At 33.0% G+C, this 18529-nt stretch overlaps 1 protein-coding gene across 2 annotated transcripts in view; it reads left to right on the top strand.

The window, feature by feature from the left end:
* Positions 1 to 18529, top strand: part of LOC139510282 (dual oxidase 1-like) — a 71273-nt gene that overhangs the window by 2507 nt on the left and 50237 nt on the right. For both annotated transcript variants that reach the window (XM_071296778.1, XM_071296776.1), the window contains exons 2-5: positions 7688 to 7791; positions 8088 to 8165; positions 11549 to 11719; positions 14872 to 15059. In XM_071296778.1, coding sequence (XP_071152879.1) covers positions 7743 to 7791; positions 8088 to 8165; positions 11549 to 11719; positions 14872 to 15059 — 486 coding nt within the window. In that variant the 5' untranslated portion in view covers positions 7688 to 7742. The remainder of the gene's footprint in view (positions 1 to 7687; positions 7792 to 8087; positions 8166 to 11548; positions 11720 to 14871; positions 15060 to 18529) is intronic.

Genomic DNA, 18529 nt, shown 5'->3' with positions numbered 1-18529 from the left:
TATGACCGTACACCCTAAAACGGAAAAGATTTTTTCCTTTTTTTGTGTGTGTGAACATGCCTCAATGCCTGGTATCGATTCATTCGAAGTTACACGGAAATATGTACTGTTATTCCGTTACATATTTGTCTCTTAGAAAATCGTTAATTCGTGTCGATTTTAAGGGCTCTTTTATACATGTTAAATTGTAGACAGACACATTTTATTGTAGTCTCACTTGTATTTACAACTTATAACACATTTAAACTTGAACTTGACCATATACTGATCATATATTAGATAAAATACAGATAAATTAATAAAAGAAAGAATCACTAAATGGAAAGAGGTTAGAGAGGCGTATAACTTATCAAGATTTCTCTCATTTGTAATTTGGTGGCATACAGGTTTACGTCATAATATATGTATGAATAAAAGAATGTCAATGAGACAGCAACGAAACGAAACAAATGAAAATACTAGTACCCAGAAACATTAGGTTTGTCTTATAATTATATGTATATGCAACTTATTGTGGAATAAGGGTTCTTAACAATAAACGTAATATGTATAATATAGCTGTTAAATTAAACATGTAGTAATACATTTATGTAGTCAACTTTGCATTAAATAAATCCTAATGACACTAAAAAAGAAAATAAATGAACGATTTATGATTGAGCGTGCCTATATTGGCCTACATATACATATGGTTTGCATTTTCTGCTATGTTTTTTGCAATTTCTTCTGCATTCACTGTCACGTCTACATTCAAAAGTAGTGAGTATGCAAGTTCATTTTATTACCAGTTGGGCATGATAAGTACAAATTAACACAGTAAAGTAGCTCTGTAGAGCTCTTAAACGACTTAAGTAGATTAATATTTTTGACATCAAAGATTAATTTACTAAATTTTAGAATTGACAGTTTAGTGTGACGTATATTTTCACTGTATATATATATAGTACACGTCTCCGGATGCGGGATTTATCGCTGTGTTGAAGACCCATTGTTGACTGTTCTCTGCTCTTTGGTCGGGTAGTTGTCTCTTTTACACAGTCCCGATTTCCATTCCAAAGATTATTGATTGAAAATTTTGATGGACATTATAAAAATCTATACCATCAATCATATGTACACTTAGTATATATATCCTTAAAAATTAACCAATCAATGTCAGAATTTCCATCATAAAAACCGTCTGTCTACTCAGATTTGATTTTTGAGTCACCTCTGAAAAGACGATGCATGTCATTTCGACTCAGGTGGATAGTGGTCTCATTGGCAATCATACCTCCTTATCTTACCTCAGTAAAACTACGTACTTTTGACCACAAATGTTTTGAAAATGTGGTGGTGTGATCTTTGACATGAATTTAGCCACAATTGGGAGTTCTTTGGAAACAGGTCCAATGTTTGGTACCATTAAAACGTTAAAACCCGCTTCAATTGTTTGCACCTGTCCTAAGTCAGGAATCTGATGTTCAGTAGTTGTAACAGTTGTTTGTTGATGTGGTTCATAAGTGTTTCTCGCTTCTCGTTTTGTATATAGATTAAACTGTTGGTTTTCTCGTTTGGTTTTTCACTAGTAATGTTTTGGGGCTCTTTATAGCTTGCTGTTCGGTGTGAGCCAAGGCTCCGTGTTGAAGACCGTAAAACCGAAAACATATAATGGTTTACTTTTATAAATTGTGACTTGGATGGAGAGTTGTCTCATTTGCAGTCATACAACATCTTATTTTATCTATCAGTTGAATTTGGAGTGGCGGAGGGGGCAAAAGAACCCGACTCTGTTATAAGTGCAAAAATACAAAAGCAAACTTATTTTAAGTTTTTAATAACTCTAAAGATCGTTTGATAAGAAATCAGTTTATTTCCAATTAATTAAAATTATGAATTACCATATACACTAAAAATAATAGAGATTTTGATCACGGATCTTCTTGGTTTTTTGTTATATGCCAAGTGAATCACGTTCACCATAAGTCATGACACCATTTGACCCCTTTGATCTATCTAACAAGTTCATTTACAACCTTTATATGATTTTTATAACAAATTACTTATATGAAAGACAGCTGATTATATTGTTTTCAAGGGGCTATGTGAGGGTAAGCATAGAAAGGTAATGGTTATGGTCGTTGCTGTGTGTAAATCTTTTATTAATTTTCCGAAAACAAAGCAAAGATTTAACTTTGTTTGATACTTGAGTTTTGCTAATCAATCAAGTTCTATGTACGTAACTAAAAGAAAAAGGGACTAGGTTTCTTTTTTATAGTTGTTTTTAACCATAGACATATATTTTGATGACTATTTGAATACCTCGTTTCCAGTTTCGTTCATCATTTTAAACATGTTAGGCGAATCTTACACACATTTTTGACATTTCGAACGCATTCTATACACATTTTTGACATTTCGAACGCATTCTATACACATTTTCCATAGCTGAATTGATAGACGTGTTAACCACTTATTGTAAATTAATTGCTGAGAGTAATTAATTCCTCTGATAGATTGGTCGATCCAAAAAAAGAGGCGGTTAACCAGCCATTTTTTTTTATCGCGCTTTGAATAATAGAAGGGTTAACAACTTTATTACAATTGAAAATGAACGTTATGTTTTCTTCCAATGGAATATAAGAATTAAAATCATACGACTATCAAAACACAGATAATAAGAATGCAATCATCTAAACAAATAATGCATGAATACTGACAGAAACTGATCTGGCCTTTTGAAAACTGCCTTTTTATTAAAGTTTTATTTGAAGCTATCTTATCTGCTTATCGAATCATATTTTTTAATGTATCCTTTTAATAATTTATTTGTCCCAATTACAGCGACATTATATAAGATATTGACAGTTTTACAGCAGATTTCAGTCAGTATGTAGCTAATGGTAATATCTTTGGTTAGCTTGCTTGTTAGCTGAACCGTGAAGTCATTGTTAGGTAAGGTATACTACCCTCCTTTTAAAGTAGCTTAGTCCTACAGAGAGATAGATTATTTATCTGTTGGGCTAGTCTACTATTAAAGGAGGGAAGTTGACCTTACCTAACAATGACTTCACGGTTCAGCTAACAAGCAAGCTAACCAAAGATATTACCATTAGCTACATACTGACTGAAATCTGCTGTAATTGGGAAAAAATGTACAGGGTTTGGGTTTCAACGATTCACACGTACAACTTTTTAATTATTCCTGATTTATATTATTATTCCTCAGTTTGGTTCAATTATGTCCAAATAGTCCTTTGAACTTCGCTGATACATTATTGTCTTGCAAGATATTTGAATCAGTAAAAATGCGACCTAAAAGGAAACGTCTGTGATGCGGAGCAGGATCTGTTTACCCTTCTGGAATCACCCCCAGTTTTTGGTGGGGTTCGTGTTGCTTAGTCTTTAGTTTTCGATGTCGTGTTTTGTGTACTATTGTTTGTCTGTTGGGCTTTTTCTTTTAGCCATGCCGTTGTCAGTTTATTTTTGACTTATGAGTTTAAATGTCCCTCTGGTATCTTACGCATCTCGTTTACTGAAATAGTTTTTCTGCATCTAAATGTTAAGGCAAATTGTTGCCTCTTTACGACTTTAAACTATGAGGGAGCACTTTATTTCAGATTTTTTTTTTCATATTTTCTATCGATGATCAATACATTTCTGATATCATCACGCGGAAAACCACATTCAAACTGAATGAGCTGACACATAGTGATAGAACCCATTTGGTACTTTAGTGCAAATATAAAATATGAGTAACTAAAAATCTTAATTAAATAAATTATAACTATCTGCAAATAATATGCAATGGGTTTACCGATGGAATTTTAAATATCTAACACTGAATCGTATTAACCTATAATTATAAAATTAATGATAATTAGAATGTTCAATTATTCGAAACACAGATTTTCTATAAGTTTCAGAACCGTTTGTCATATTTGTAATGCCAGAATTAATTAAAATCAGACGTCTCCAGTGATTTTTTGGATAGGTAATCGATCTTATCGATCTAGTAGTTAGGGTTATGAAGTATAAATAATTCAAAATACATGTTTACTCTGTACAAGAAGCACTCTTTAAAGAACGCTTTGAACTCATCAGAATACTGTCATTTTCTGACATAACATATAGAAGCCCTGCACCAAACTTGCTTATGCAAGTCAAACATTTGAGACCTGTATCAGTGCTTGTTCAATATTTATTCACATTTTTCACATTTTCCGTCGTATGCGTTAAATTGTTTCTAGTGCCATTAGCCATCAACTCCCTCGTTAGCGCGATATGGCATGCTTCATGATTTATAATCATATCATTAGTTGTATGTGTTCAATCGAGTTAACGAATGATCGCCACCAGCGCAATTTAGAACTCACCTGACGATATGTTGAATTTCTCCAGAACACTTTATCCGAATCTTCAACTACAAATGTGTCCTTACCGCTTGGTCTTCCAATTGATCCGCGAAAACCCCATTCTAAATTATAAGCATCAAAGCCGAGCTTCAAAGTTGTTGTGGAACTACATATTCTAGACGTGAATCAGATCTGGATACTAAAAATACCAAAGATCGTTTAGAGTTCATTCAATCTCAGAGTAATAAAACATTAGCCTTTTCCACACTGTACACAAATACTCCTAATTCTAAGTAAAAAAAAAAAAAAAAACGAAAACTTTATTTCATAAAAAAAGAATAACCTAGGTAGATAATACAAGTAGTATCTTGTGATAGGGAGGGATAAATCCTACTTTGTAGAAAACAACTCCGATTCAAACAAAAAAATAATCTGAAACAACGCTTGATTTCTTGATCGACAACGTATGTGTTACGGATGGAGGTCGTGTTTTACAACTAACAATCGGCATTTTCATGGGAACCCCTCTTCTTGCCCATTTTTACTTTATTCACACGAGACTGACTTTATACAGGAAATTATTAGGAAAAAGGAAAAGAAGTTAGCATTATCCAAATAACTTTACTTTCCGCTATATAGAAGATGTGCCTTCACTAAATAATTCAACATTTGGTGACTATCACAATGTTGAAATCATCTAGTCTATTGAACGTAAGATTAAGGAAACATAAGATACAGTTAAGTCAAGATTTGATAAATTGACAATGAGAGTCGGTTGAACACAAACCTTTACGACAAAAGAGATGATTTCAGCTTCCAAATTGTGAACTTTCCATTTCTATGTGGAAACATTCCAGCAGCGCCTGCCTACGGAGTATATTCGATACGATATTTCAGAGCTTACATTTTATAGATATACGGATGTTGCTTACAAGGAAGCTACTAAACCAAGAGTTCCAAGTAATGAAGTTTGAATCATCTCGTTGGTTGGCTTTTATGGAATATTTGTTTTACAGAAGACGACGATTATGTTCAAATTACCGTAACCACAATCATGTCCTCTTCCCCTCAAATGTAAATACCAAGTTAATCTTCCCACCAGGTTTCTACTAAAATGAGACAGAACCCACATGTGTAACATGATCTGTGTACCCTTCTGGAGTACCTAGTATCAGCCGCGGTATTTGGTGGGAATAATGTTGCTCATTCTTTGGTTTTGTGTGTTGTGTTGTTTTAGCAAAATGTTTGGACCTCAACGCTCTTCATCTTCGTACTTTATTACATGACATTTTAACTTTTTAGATATGAGCGTCACTGATTTTTATAAGTCTTTTTTCGACGAAACGCACGTCTGATGAACATATAAATTAAAAGTCTGGTATTTGATCGTTTTTTTTTTCTTTTTTTGCCATTGCATATGCCATTGTCAGTATTTGTCGACTGATGAGTTTGAATGTCCCTTTGGTATCTGATGCTTCTCTCTTCCCTATAATATAATCGAAGCGCATCAAGCTTTTTTTTTTCGTGTGCTTTAAGTCGACTTCTTTGCCATCACATTTAATTTCGGAAGCATAATATCATGTTTTTTTATTTTTTTATGCCCCACCTACGATAGTAGAGGGGCATTATGTTTTCTGGTCTGTGCGTCCGTCTGTTCGTTCGTCCGTTTGTTCGTCTGTCCGTCCGTTCGTCCCACTTCAGGTTAAAGTTTTTGGTCAAGGTAGTTTTTGATGAAGCTGAAGTCCAATCAACTTGAAACTTAGTACACATGTTTCTTATGATATGATCTTAAACCGAATTAGACTTTTGACCCCATTTCCATGGTCCACTGAACATAGAAATTAAAAGTGTGAGTTTCAGGTTAAAGTTTTTTGTCAAGGTTGTTTTTGATGAAGCTGAAGTCGAGTCAACTTGAAACTTAGTACACATGTTCCTTATGATATGATATTTCTAATTTTAAGCCAAATTAGACTTTTGATCGCATTTTCACGGTCCACTGATCACAGAAAATGAAAGTGCAAGTTTCAGGTTAAAGTTTTTGGTCAAGGTAGTTTTTGATGAAGTTAAAGTCCAATCAACTGGAAACTTAGTACAAATGTTCCCTATTGGTTGATATTTTTACTTTTAAGGCCAAATTAGATTTTTTACCCAATTTCACGGTCCATTGAACATGGAAAATGATAATGCGAGTGGGGCATCCGTGTACTTTGGACACTTTCTTGTTAATCATTGATTATTTTAGCATTTAAATTTTTGCAGTTAATATACTTATTAATTTGTGTTTTTCAAACCGTCGGTTCAAAGGCCAAAAAGATATGACAAGCTGTTGTATGACACATTACATGTATTTAAATCAGACACCTTCCGTTCCTTTTTTTTATTATTGATTCAGACACCTTCCGTTCCTTTTTTGTTCTCGTTGCTCTTTTTGATCTGCGACAAAAACACCAATTAGCCTGTATTTTAAACGGAAGTCGTTTACTTATCGACAGAGAACACACATACTAACATTAATGTTTTAAAAAATACCACCGATAAACCTTTCATCAGGTGCCCGGTTATTTGCAAAAGTGCACGGTAACATTGCACTCTGGTATTAGTGCTTGGTCTAAGTTGTTATCATTCCGAAGGTTGGTGTCACTTCATATTCAAGTGCAGAAGACTCGTGATAATGTATGAATTACAAAGACGTTAGCGTGTAACATGTAAAACAAAATGTCTCCAGACCCTGTTATCCGCGCCAGTTGAAGAAGTTGACTAGCTGTTTTTCATTTTTCATTTAGAAAACAGAAATAACATGCAAGGTATAAGCAGGACATTGTTTAGACTTTTACACTCGAGATAATTAAGTTATAATATTAATGACTTCTACCCCCCCCCCCCCCCCCCAAAAAAAAAGAAAAAAAAGGCTCAATGATAAAGTTGGACCCACTCAAGGGATATTCGTCTTGACCCTTCTTTCTCAAGTGGTGTCCGTTTGGTGATATAAATACATAGCCATGTCGGTTGGAATGAGTACATCGAATCTGATGTCTCGTATGTCTATGACAAATATTTTGTCCCCTTTATTCCAGTCGACAACTTTGCAGAACGGGTCTATAGGATTTATAGTTATTTTTCTCGTCCTGAATACTCGAGAAATATTAAACTCTGGATATTACGAACATTAATTGATCAATTAATCTGGAGGAAAAGATGTAAACACATTCTTAAAACACATAGTAAAAATGATATAAAGAATTAAAATATTAAGATTAAAAGTTTCTTTTCTAAGTGATTATGCATACAGATAAATATGATAGTACATGTTAAATAGTCTAAAATTATTATTAAAGTATTCATTTTTATAACAGGCGATATAAAGTGGTATAAGTGACTACTTCTAAATAGAATCAGGTGGGACGTAAGATGAAGTATTGTTTACCTAGACTGTTGGCACTATTGTCCTTTTACTGCGGTAAGATGGTATAAACTATACGTAGGTTTGAAAGATTAAACGAATTGTACTTTTTTTTTAAAGTTTGACTTAAAGTAAATAAAAAAATAATTGAAGTTTTGAAATAATTTGCAAGTAAATATATTACTTTATAAGAACCACATCTATCTGTTTTACGACATACGCTGAATAATGAAGATTTATTGTCATTTGTTTAAGATATACATTACCCATAGTTTTTGCTAGTTGTTATAAAGCAGATAGACATATAGTGCAAATGTCTCGTTTTTGTATACATTTTTTTTTGTAAATTGCAGTAAATTGTGAAGATTCGTCAATTCAAAGATTTGATGGTTGGTATAACAATCTAGCATTTCCAAGGTGGGGAACGGCAGGTATGTAATTATAGTGTATACTTTGCTGAATGTCATTGTTATAGTTATAATATACAGGTACAGTATAGTACTTTATATTTATTCGAAAAACTAAGGATTTTCTTATCTCAGGAATAAAAAACCTTAGCCGTATTTGGCACAACTTTTTGGAATTTTTGGTCCTCAATGCTTTTCAACATTGTACTCGTTTGGCTTTATAAATATTTTGATCTGAATATTTTGATCTGAGCGTCACTGATGAGTCTTATGTAGACGAAACGCGCGTCTGGCGTATTAAAAAAAATAAAATCCTAGTACCTTTGATAACTATAATGTAGTGTTATATGGGGATACGATTGAACTTAAATTATGTAGATATTTTCTATTCATTTGCAAGTATAAAATATTGTATCGAAACTATGAATAAAGATCAAATGTTTTCTGTAACGTTAGCATATATTTTAAGGTGTGTAAAAAATCTATAATTTGTAAAATTGACAAATACTTGGAAGGTTATCATTTCAGAGGAACATACCAGACTGATAACATTGCATCCGTGTTTTTATGTTTTGCTGACATCATAGATATTTTTTGAGTGTCTGTTTCAAAATTATTGTTACGTGCACTTACTGGTACACCTACATGTAAATAAAGTTCTTGACTTCAAATTATCTCAAAAAGACAACTAAGCATGGGCTGTCACGTAATGTGAACTTTTCAGAGATATTTCATCGCAAATCACCACTTGTATAGTGCACTTCAAGTACTTTACTTATAATCATAACGGTATCCCCATAGTACTTAATTCTCTTTGAACAAAGGGTCAACTACGAGGTCATTTATAAAGGGGTGGTAGTTATACACAAAGGTATGACTAAGCTGTATATCTCCGTGCAAAATATTTTAAGTGTTTATGAAGTTCGTTGACTTAAAGAGCATGTTCTTTAAAGTGGGAAACCCTGCAAAAGTGCTAGAATAATTACGCTACTGTATCAATTTCAAAGGTTTTTGGTACGGAAATGAAAAAGATAAAAAGTGTTTACACGTTCCTGTGTACTAACAAAAATAATCGTCATTCATTTGCCTCAATGTAGGTATGGCCCTGTAATAAAAGTGAGGTAAGTGTTCCTGAAAAAATACCTCAAGTTAAATTTAAATAACATTTATATTTGTATTATTAAAAGATTTGGGAAGTGTTTCCCAATTTTTTTTGGAAAAAAAGATGAATTTATGAAGAATCCGGGGCCATCTCATACTTTCGATTAGACCTGCCGAGTTATTTATTTTCAATACATTTCAAGTCAGGTAATTTATTTTCAAACTACCTCAAAACAAACCATTTATTTTTGTATTGATCAAGGCTGAGTTGTTTATTTTCAAAATCCTCCTGGTCATATCGATTCTATTTTTTAATGTAGTGTGACTTCAGTGATTCAAAGAAAGATAACTCTAACTCTTTTTTTTATATTTCAAAGGCAGAGTGTAAATACATGTAATATGACTGAATCTTTTTATATGTTATACAAAAAATAATAGAAACAAGATAATTAATATATAAAAAAAAGTGTGTGTGTTGAATACATGTATTATTGATACTCCTACAATTTCTTAATTCAATCATTGTTTCACCTATGATTAATATAAAACCACAAAAGAAGACGTTACTTATAGTTGCAAAACTTGTGTCTGATGCATTTGTCATTCTGAATAATTTAAACTAAAACCACACGATGATGAATTTATTGTAAATAAGACTATATTTAACCCATCAACACAAGTCATACCAAATAAACATCAATAAGATGGAGATGAACTCTTATTCATGATTAAGTCTGTATTTCATTTATACAGAATGTGCTTTAGCTGTCTATCATCAGCCTATCGTGTGAATTAGAAGCTATAGGCAATAGGAAAGGGAATAACAAGTTTAGGATTTTTCATTAGAAAGTGTTTTTACTTGCTCAACGTGGATGTTTGCATGTTCCGTTTATTGATCTTTTTACGGATGATTGTCTACTATCTTGTTCTTCAGTTTTGCCTGAGACTATTTTACTAACTTTTCTCAGGTTTTGAACTTTCTGAGAAAAAAAATATGCTTTATTAGAATTATTAGAATGAACAATTTTGATTGGCTGCCAATATTGGCGTGGCGCTTGATTTTCGTTAAAAAAAAATACAACACTGAGCTATGACTGTACGTACTATCCGCTATAATGTTCAAAAGTACATTTAAAAACAGACGAAAAACTTGACACAACACTTTAATTTCATGGTTGTAGCATAAAAGTGTAATTGTAAGAATTAAATTATTCCTTTTATAATTGTATAGGGTGGTAAAAGCATTGAAAACGCGCACATTTTTATTGGGAAGCACTTTCGAGTTTCATACAAAATGTGCTTCGGTCAACGCTTTTGACATCCAACAAAACAATAAATAGAAGCATTTAATTTTGATACTTAATGTGTTTGAGAGAACACAGATTGAAATAAATGATTTGAACTTGAACTTGACATGCATCAACGTGACACCTTTTTAATAAAACAAAATATATCAAACTTTGATTTTAATAACTTCAACATTAATTGCTTATCTTTCCTTTTTTGTGGTCGGTTCAAGAAGAAAAAAAGTATCTAATGTTTCAAAAGAAGACTACAGAAATATTCGTGCGATACTAAACAATTTCAAGTGACAATCTGTGCAATAAAGTATCATAAAAGGTTATTTAAATGACGGAAGTTGTGCATAATTATCCAGAAAGACTTAGTTTCTTATGACCTCATGTATATGAATATGTATAGATTCAGTATGTCAAACTCCCATAATAGGTGGTACATTGTGTGGATCATATACAGTATGTGCATCAAATGAGTCTATTAGAAGTACTAGTAGTGCATGTTTAAAATGCGGCCTGCCTCCACTTACACATAAGTATATTTTTGTAAAGGAAGTTCATTTCGCGAAATAGTCTCATCATTGATCCATGGGGTTGGGGTCCGGGGGTTGCAATCCGTATTTTGAGTGGGGACATACTGTTTGGACTTGTCCCCTTTATCCTGGGTTGAAACCCCTCATTTTAAAAATGACTCATCCGCTTTTGCTCATTATAAATATAAAGAAGATTTCTTGAATGTGCACTTAAGATCAAACCCATTCCAATATCAGTGTTAATTAGGCAAATAAATCAATATTTTGATTAGTCAAGTGAATACCAAAAGTTTTTTCTGTACATTTACGTTCTTTATAGAATGGTTGTTCGTTTCGTTCCAAATAGTATAATCAGCCCGGCAGTCAGCATATTCAGACGAGTAATGACACTTTTCAGTCACTTCCTGCTTTTCGCTTATATATATGTTAAAATATTAATTCGAAACCCTTATCTCATGTCATATTTTTTTCATTTCAGGAGAAAAATTGGTTCATAACATATCTTCGGTTTATGAAGATTATACATATCAACCGACTGGTTCTGGAAGACCTAGTGCCAGACTAGTGAGCAACGCACTGTTCAGACAGAACACGAGTACAGATTCAGGAGGATCATTTAACAATAGGACAGCTTTTTTTGCTTTCTTCGGTAGGTTTGAACAAATAAAAATACGACTAGAATAAATGTGAATCTCGTATGTAACCCTTTGATTTAGCTTTAATCACATATAAAAAAAGTGTTGTCTGTTACGTTGATTCTTGTGATAGATATTTAGTAAGAATTAATATTGCATTTATTAGACTGTCGTGAGTAAATTAATTTGTCGCAGATCAATTAATTTCAGTTGACGTGGCTTAAATTATAGCTTAGTATTCAGAAATGTTGGCAATGAATAAAAGGCAAATGCTTTGAAAATTTAAATGCAAGGATTTCATGTTTTACTTAATATGTTATTTATGATGGGTGGTTCTTGTCTGCATATGACTGTCTTAATCATCTCCTTTCTCTTTGTTCATATGGTTTAAACACAATATTAGCATGCATAAAGATGAAGAGAAAGCAGTTAATCATCAATTGATAGTCTATATATTGAACAATAAGTCTATAAATCACGAACATATCTTGTCTTACAAATTTTATATATTGACCTGTTTCATTTCTTTATTTTAACGGAATTAGACTAATTTATATGTGGCGTTCGTTTCGGCACCTGACAGTGTCTCACAAATGTTTATGAGTTGTCTAAAACCAAAAGTTGGTGTAAGCTAAAAATATTAAAGGAAATCATGTTTTATTTACTCATATTATCTTCAAGGCTCCTTTTTAAGAGTTTCTTTGAAAATTTCTTCGAAGATTACAAAGTTTCGCCATTTCAAAATCTTCCGAATGTGTAAACTTGGTTATGTGCACATCGCCATTATCATGATTATACATATACAGACGTTATGTTTGTATGCTCTGTATTGAAATCTCTTCATGGGATTTATTACACAATATGAGACGTTTACATTAATACATGGAAATTGTTTGTTTTTTAACGTTTGATATGTGTTTTTTTTCAAAACAGGTGTTGTGCAGAAATAGGATTGATTGATTGTTGGTTGATTAACATCCAGTGGCAAATATTCCATGCGTGTTCAGGACTATATGGAAATAAATATCATACAGTAATTGTTGAAAATTATCCAGTTTCGCCATCTGAATAACCTTTGAAAAACTAATGTGTATACAAAATTAAGTGTTCATTTCGATGTGTATCCACGAGTTCTACAAAGTGTGAAAAATCTGACTTTAGAACGGGAAGAACTCTTTTCACCCCGTCTCAACCGCATTGTTTTCAAGCAAAACAAAACAAAAACCAGAAACACCTGTTAAATGGAATCAAATACGAATATGATATACTTTACATATGTATTTCGAGAATACAATAAAAAAAACCCAACACCTCACGAGAAATTTCGAATGCTAAGTAGACGAATGCTACAGAAATATTTTGAACAGTCTCGGGCTTCAAATAAAGTACTCCCAAAAAATCGGATATCGCGAGAAATAATCATTCTTATAGTTTCATGCTATACGTGCAGTCATTGTATTGTAAAATTCGCAAGTCACGTCTACTTATAAAACATCGAAAGATTTATACAGATTTGACATTGATTGTTTATTGAGTGTTTTTGCATGAAATGTATGTAGTCAAAAAAGTTTTAATTATACATAAATGTTGAAAAAAACTGCATACGAAAATGGAATGATGAGCGAATTCCTTGTATTAAAAATATTTATAATTATGCAATAAATCATAGTTGACCTTGCTATCATATCAATCAGAATTGTATATGTACTTTTCGATTGTGTATTTTGTATTTAACGACCTCGCAAAATAGTTTGTAGGTTGAGATGATATAATTTTCTCTGACAAATAATCAAACAGCATATATATAAACGATTGTAAATATATCAAATAGAAATTGTTGCATTCAAAATCGGGGGATTGATTGTTATTTGTTTAACGTGAAGATGGAACTATTCCACTTATATTTTAAAAATGAGAATGCCAAAAAGGTGGTTAGGTCAACCAAGATAGAACGGAGGGAAGGAAACTAAGACTGCCAAGGATATCACAATAACATTATTATTAAAGTCAAGGAATTTGCTTCACTTATGAACTCCTCTTTGGAGTAAAGAGATGAAGAGAGATTTTATAGTGAATCGACAGACTGGCACTGCGTTTTTATGATATATCGCGCGCAGACAAACTGAAAGCAACGCTGTATAAGTAATAATTACTGTCGGTTAATGAAAACCCAGTTAACTATATTTCGATTGACACCGTGGCGTAGGTCTTTCTTGGCGCTGCTACAATAAATTGATTAGTAAATGAAAATGAATCCTGATTTGATTCGATTTTTTTTACAGATGCAGCTTCAATATTTTATTATAGTCTCCCTACTTGCAATACATAAATAAACAGTTCATACAGAGTATATACGCAATATAAAACAGACAACATACAAATATAACTGAAATACAAGTACCATTCTATTAAGAATTATGAGAGACTGTAAAATAATTAATAAAACTGTTTATGCGTTAAGATTATAAGGAATAGCAACTGATTCATAAATTGTTTGGTATTCTACTAAAAAAGAGGCGTACAGGATTATCATATATGTATTTCGGTCATACATTATTAAAATACATTACCATTATTATATATAGTCGTATTGTCTAGCCTATACATTATTCTTACACAATATTATATAAGCCATCAATTTTCACTTGATTTTAGAACAGATGTACTTGATACAGAAAACGATATATTATCAACCGTTTATAAAATTTCATAAAGCAATACATCAGTGTCCTGATTAACTCATAAGAAAAAGATTTAAATTTTCCGCCATAATTCATTAATGATATATGTATTTTTCTGGAACACGCATGAAATATTTGCTACTGGACGTCAGGCAAACAACAATAATTTAATTCCAATGCTTTTATGAGTATAACCAGACGTATCAATGGTTCAGTGCACTAAAATACTGACAACTGCATTGGATTTTGGTATAGAAACATGTCAAGCACTATCATGTGTCTTAAATCAACGCTTCAAAGTTCATGTTTAGACATGCTACCTTCATGCACAGGGGTTCGTATGGATAGTAAACCCGGCAAATTGTAACAAACCCCTGTGCTGCGTGTCTAACTTATTCCTTGATTAAAAACGTATAGCACCTGAAATATTAAATGTTGTATGAATATGAAATGAATATTGAATTTAAGTTATTGATACTTTTTAGGACAACTTGTTTCGTTCGAAGTTTCCGATACAGATGACACAACATGTCCTATTGAACTGCTGGAAATCCCAGTCCCTAGATGTGATCCAGATTTCGATGCCCAATGTACTGGTACGAGAAAGATGCCATATGAGAGAATTAAGTATGACAAACACACAGGACAATCTCCAAACACGCCACGACAGCAGGTTAGTATATCACATGATCTGTCCAAACGTTCCTCTAAATAAAGTATGACAAACACACAGGACAATCTCCTAACACGCCACGACAGCAGGTTGGTATATCTAGAGACATATATACACATATGTCTCTGGTATATCACATGATCTGCTCAAATGTTCCTCTAAATCACCCAAAAATCTGAGTTTTCGTATGGTTGTTTTTTTGTTGCACTTCAGTGTTTCTGTTGTTTCGTTGTTTTCCTCTTATAGACTAGTTGATGTGTTTCATCGGTTTTATTTTGAAGCGCGGATTTCTTTTCTCTCAAACGATTTATGACTTTCGAACAGCGGTATCCTACTGTTGCCTTTATCTATACACATATAGTAGTAAAACCCTTCACAAACAAGCGCAAAATTCCGAAGGAAGATTGAATTCTGTTTTTGTTTTGGACACAAATTATACAGATGAATGTAAGTAACTGATAATCATGCAATGAAAACTCGCCAAAGAAACCTGGCTTCAAATTTGGTGTGCCAAACGCGTGTTTTGTCTAAATGGAACTGGTTAGTACATGTAGCTCATGATAATGGTAAGAAAATCAAATCAACACGAAATGAAAGAGCATTCCATGAATGCCTTGGGTAGAAAACCCAAAGTATTTCGAATAATTATAAACATTTAATGACCGCATTAATGAAACGTCCACAAGACTGATTGACAATAATCAAGTTATTAATTTCCATGAAGGTCCCAGACAGGTGCGGTTTTTGTATAAACTGCAACAGAGACATATTAAACGTATAATTGTATTAAAGATGTCTCTGACTGCACCTTAAGGTTATTCACATCAATCCGAGTTGAATGCATATTATTATTGACTACTTATATATATTTCAAAGCATATTAATGATGAAGTATGCTTTAAAATAACGCAAGTCAAAACATTTGACAATAAAAAGATATCATTCATAAAAGTTCACTGATTTTTACTCTGTTTGTCTACATACGCAAATACATGCACACACGGTGTAACATCTTATCTTTTTAATATAATATATATAAATTATTAATAATTGAAAACATTTTCGCGTTTAAGAACCTTATACCGTTCTTTGGTCTCTGGTAAACAGTTGTCTCTTTGACATTCAAGATACAAGCTGTCCTTGTTTTTATACCAAGTAAAGGTAATGACACGCTTTTGGGATGTGTGATATAGATAGCTAAAAAGTGGGGGAAAGAAGGGGGAAAAGTGCATGGACATTATGGGTAAAACGGGTTTTGGTTAATGATCACCAACGCACTCCCTCTTAGGTGTTATGGTAATTGTTGTGTTAGACGTAGGGGAATGTTTTGAAGTCGTTGAAGGGGGTTTCATTGGGGGGTTTCTGATCCCGGATCCTTCTTACTGTTTTGTCAGATTCCCGTTTCCCGCTTATACTATGTACGTAAGCAATTCTCATTTTTTTGCAATTTCCCGTGTCCCGCTAGACTTCATTTCCCTTTTTCAAGGCACAATAATTTGATTTTTACGTGTCACGCTTACAAAAAATCGGCAATCCCACGTCACGCTTAGACCCCTATGAGACCCACGTTGAATACTTGACTCATACTTGATTAACCTGGAAATTGCAATCATGGGCCGAGTATCAACTAGCACTAGCTACCCTGTTATAACATTATGAATAGCGGAGAAAAATGAGAGGAAAGTAAACCAAATCAGAAATTAAGGTCAAACTCATACTATCACAACAAACCCGTCACTTATGAAAACATCAACAAACATACCAGGTATTTCTGACCATGCAATCCGGTGCATTACGTTTGCGCGCATTACCATTACATTTGCGCGCAAAAATCATTACGTTTGCGCGCAGCTTTTGATTACAATTGCGCGCATTTTTTTGACAGGTAAACTCAGGTAAATACAGGTAATAACACTTATTTATTTATAATTTGTTCAATTATTTATAAGTATAAGTACTCAATCCTGTTAGTCATAGTCCCCTGCTCACCAACGATGAGATGGAAGTGGGATTTCGAGCAAGATAAGTCCGTTTTATTATGCACAAGCACTATACATCCTAGAAATATATACATATGAAAATGTTAAAATGTTAAAACATAGCTGTTATCTTTAATAAAGTTAAAAGTATTGATAAATTCATTACTTTAAATGTCGGTACGTGCCGAAACTCCATGTTTGTACCTTGGTGTAACTTCACAAACTAATTTGAATTATTTACTAATTTTTAGAACGAACACTATAAGTTGAAACACTTTTCATCCTGAAATATTCACAATGAACAATATATAATTTGACTTAGAAAAGGTTTTCAAAATTAATAATTGATAGTCATATTTATTATGAAAATAAAAATAATATATAGTCAATTACAATTTGATTTAATTTTTATTTATATTTTTACCTGAGTTTACCTGTAAAATGAGTGCGCGCAAATGTAATCGAAAGCTGCGCGCAAACGTAAAACATTTTAATCCCCAAATGCGCGCAAACGTAGTGTGCCCATGCAATCATCATAACTGATACAGACATCAAACCTTTCTACTACAAATCTAATCCTCGGAAAGTCTACACCTGGGCAAGAGCCAACTGGGATGAAGTGAACACAGATCTAGATTCACTATTATCACAGATAAGTAACAGTATCCAAAACAACCAAAATGTCAACGAAGCATGGCTGATGTTCAAGAAACACCTATTTGCCAGCCTTGATAAAAACATACCATCAAAAATAGTCAAGTCCAACAACAGACTACCATGGATAACACAAAAGATCAAAAAGATGCTGAAGAAAAAACAAAACTTGTATAACCAGGCCAAAGAACAAAATCATGGACAAACTACCGCCATTTCCAAAAAAACATGCAAAAGAGAAATTAGGAAAGCAGAAAACAATTATATTAACAACGCTATAATTGAAGGAAATGAATAAGAACAACACAAAACCTTTCTGGAAGTATGTTAAGTCAAGGAAACAGGACAATATAGGGGTTGCACCACTAAAGAAACATGGACAGCTCATAAACGACAGTAAGGAGAAGGCGCAAATTTTACTGGAGCAATTTGCGTCTGTCTTCACAAAAGGAACAACTAAAACACTACCCAAAACAAACATCAGGGTAAAAGACTCCATACATCAAATTACCATCAGATCAGAAGGAGTAAAAAAGCTGCTACAGAGAGTAAACCCATCCAAAGCATCTGGTCCTGACAACATACCAAACAGAGTACTAAAACAATGCGCCGAACATCTGGCACCAATAATAACACTCATATTCCAGCTCTCACTAGACAGTGGTACACTACCAGAGGATTGGAGAAATGCAAACATCTCTAGCATATTTAAGAAAGGAGACCGACACGCGGCCGAAAACTACAGGCCAGTCTCATTGACATCAGTACCATGTAAACTTCTTGAGCACATCATATGCCGTCATATACTTAAACATCTGGAAAAGCATAATGTATTAA

Source organism: Mytilus edulis, chromosome 2, assembly GCF_963676685.1.
Source record: "Mytilus edulis chromosome 2, xbMytEdul2.2, whole genome shotgun sequence".
Lineage (NCBI taxonomy): Eukaryota > Metazoa > Mollusca > Bivalvia > Mytilida > Mytilidae > Mytilus > Mytilus edulis.
The sequence above is the reverse complement of the archived record's forward strand: the minus strand, read 5'-3'. Positions and strand labels throughout refer to the sequence as shown.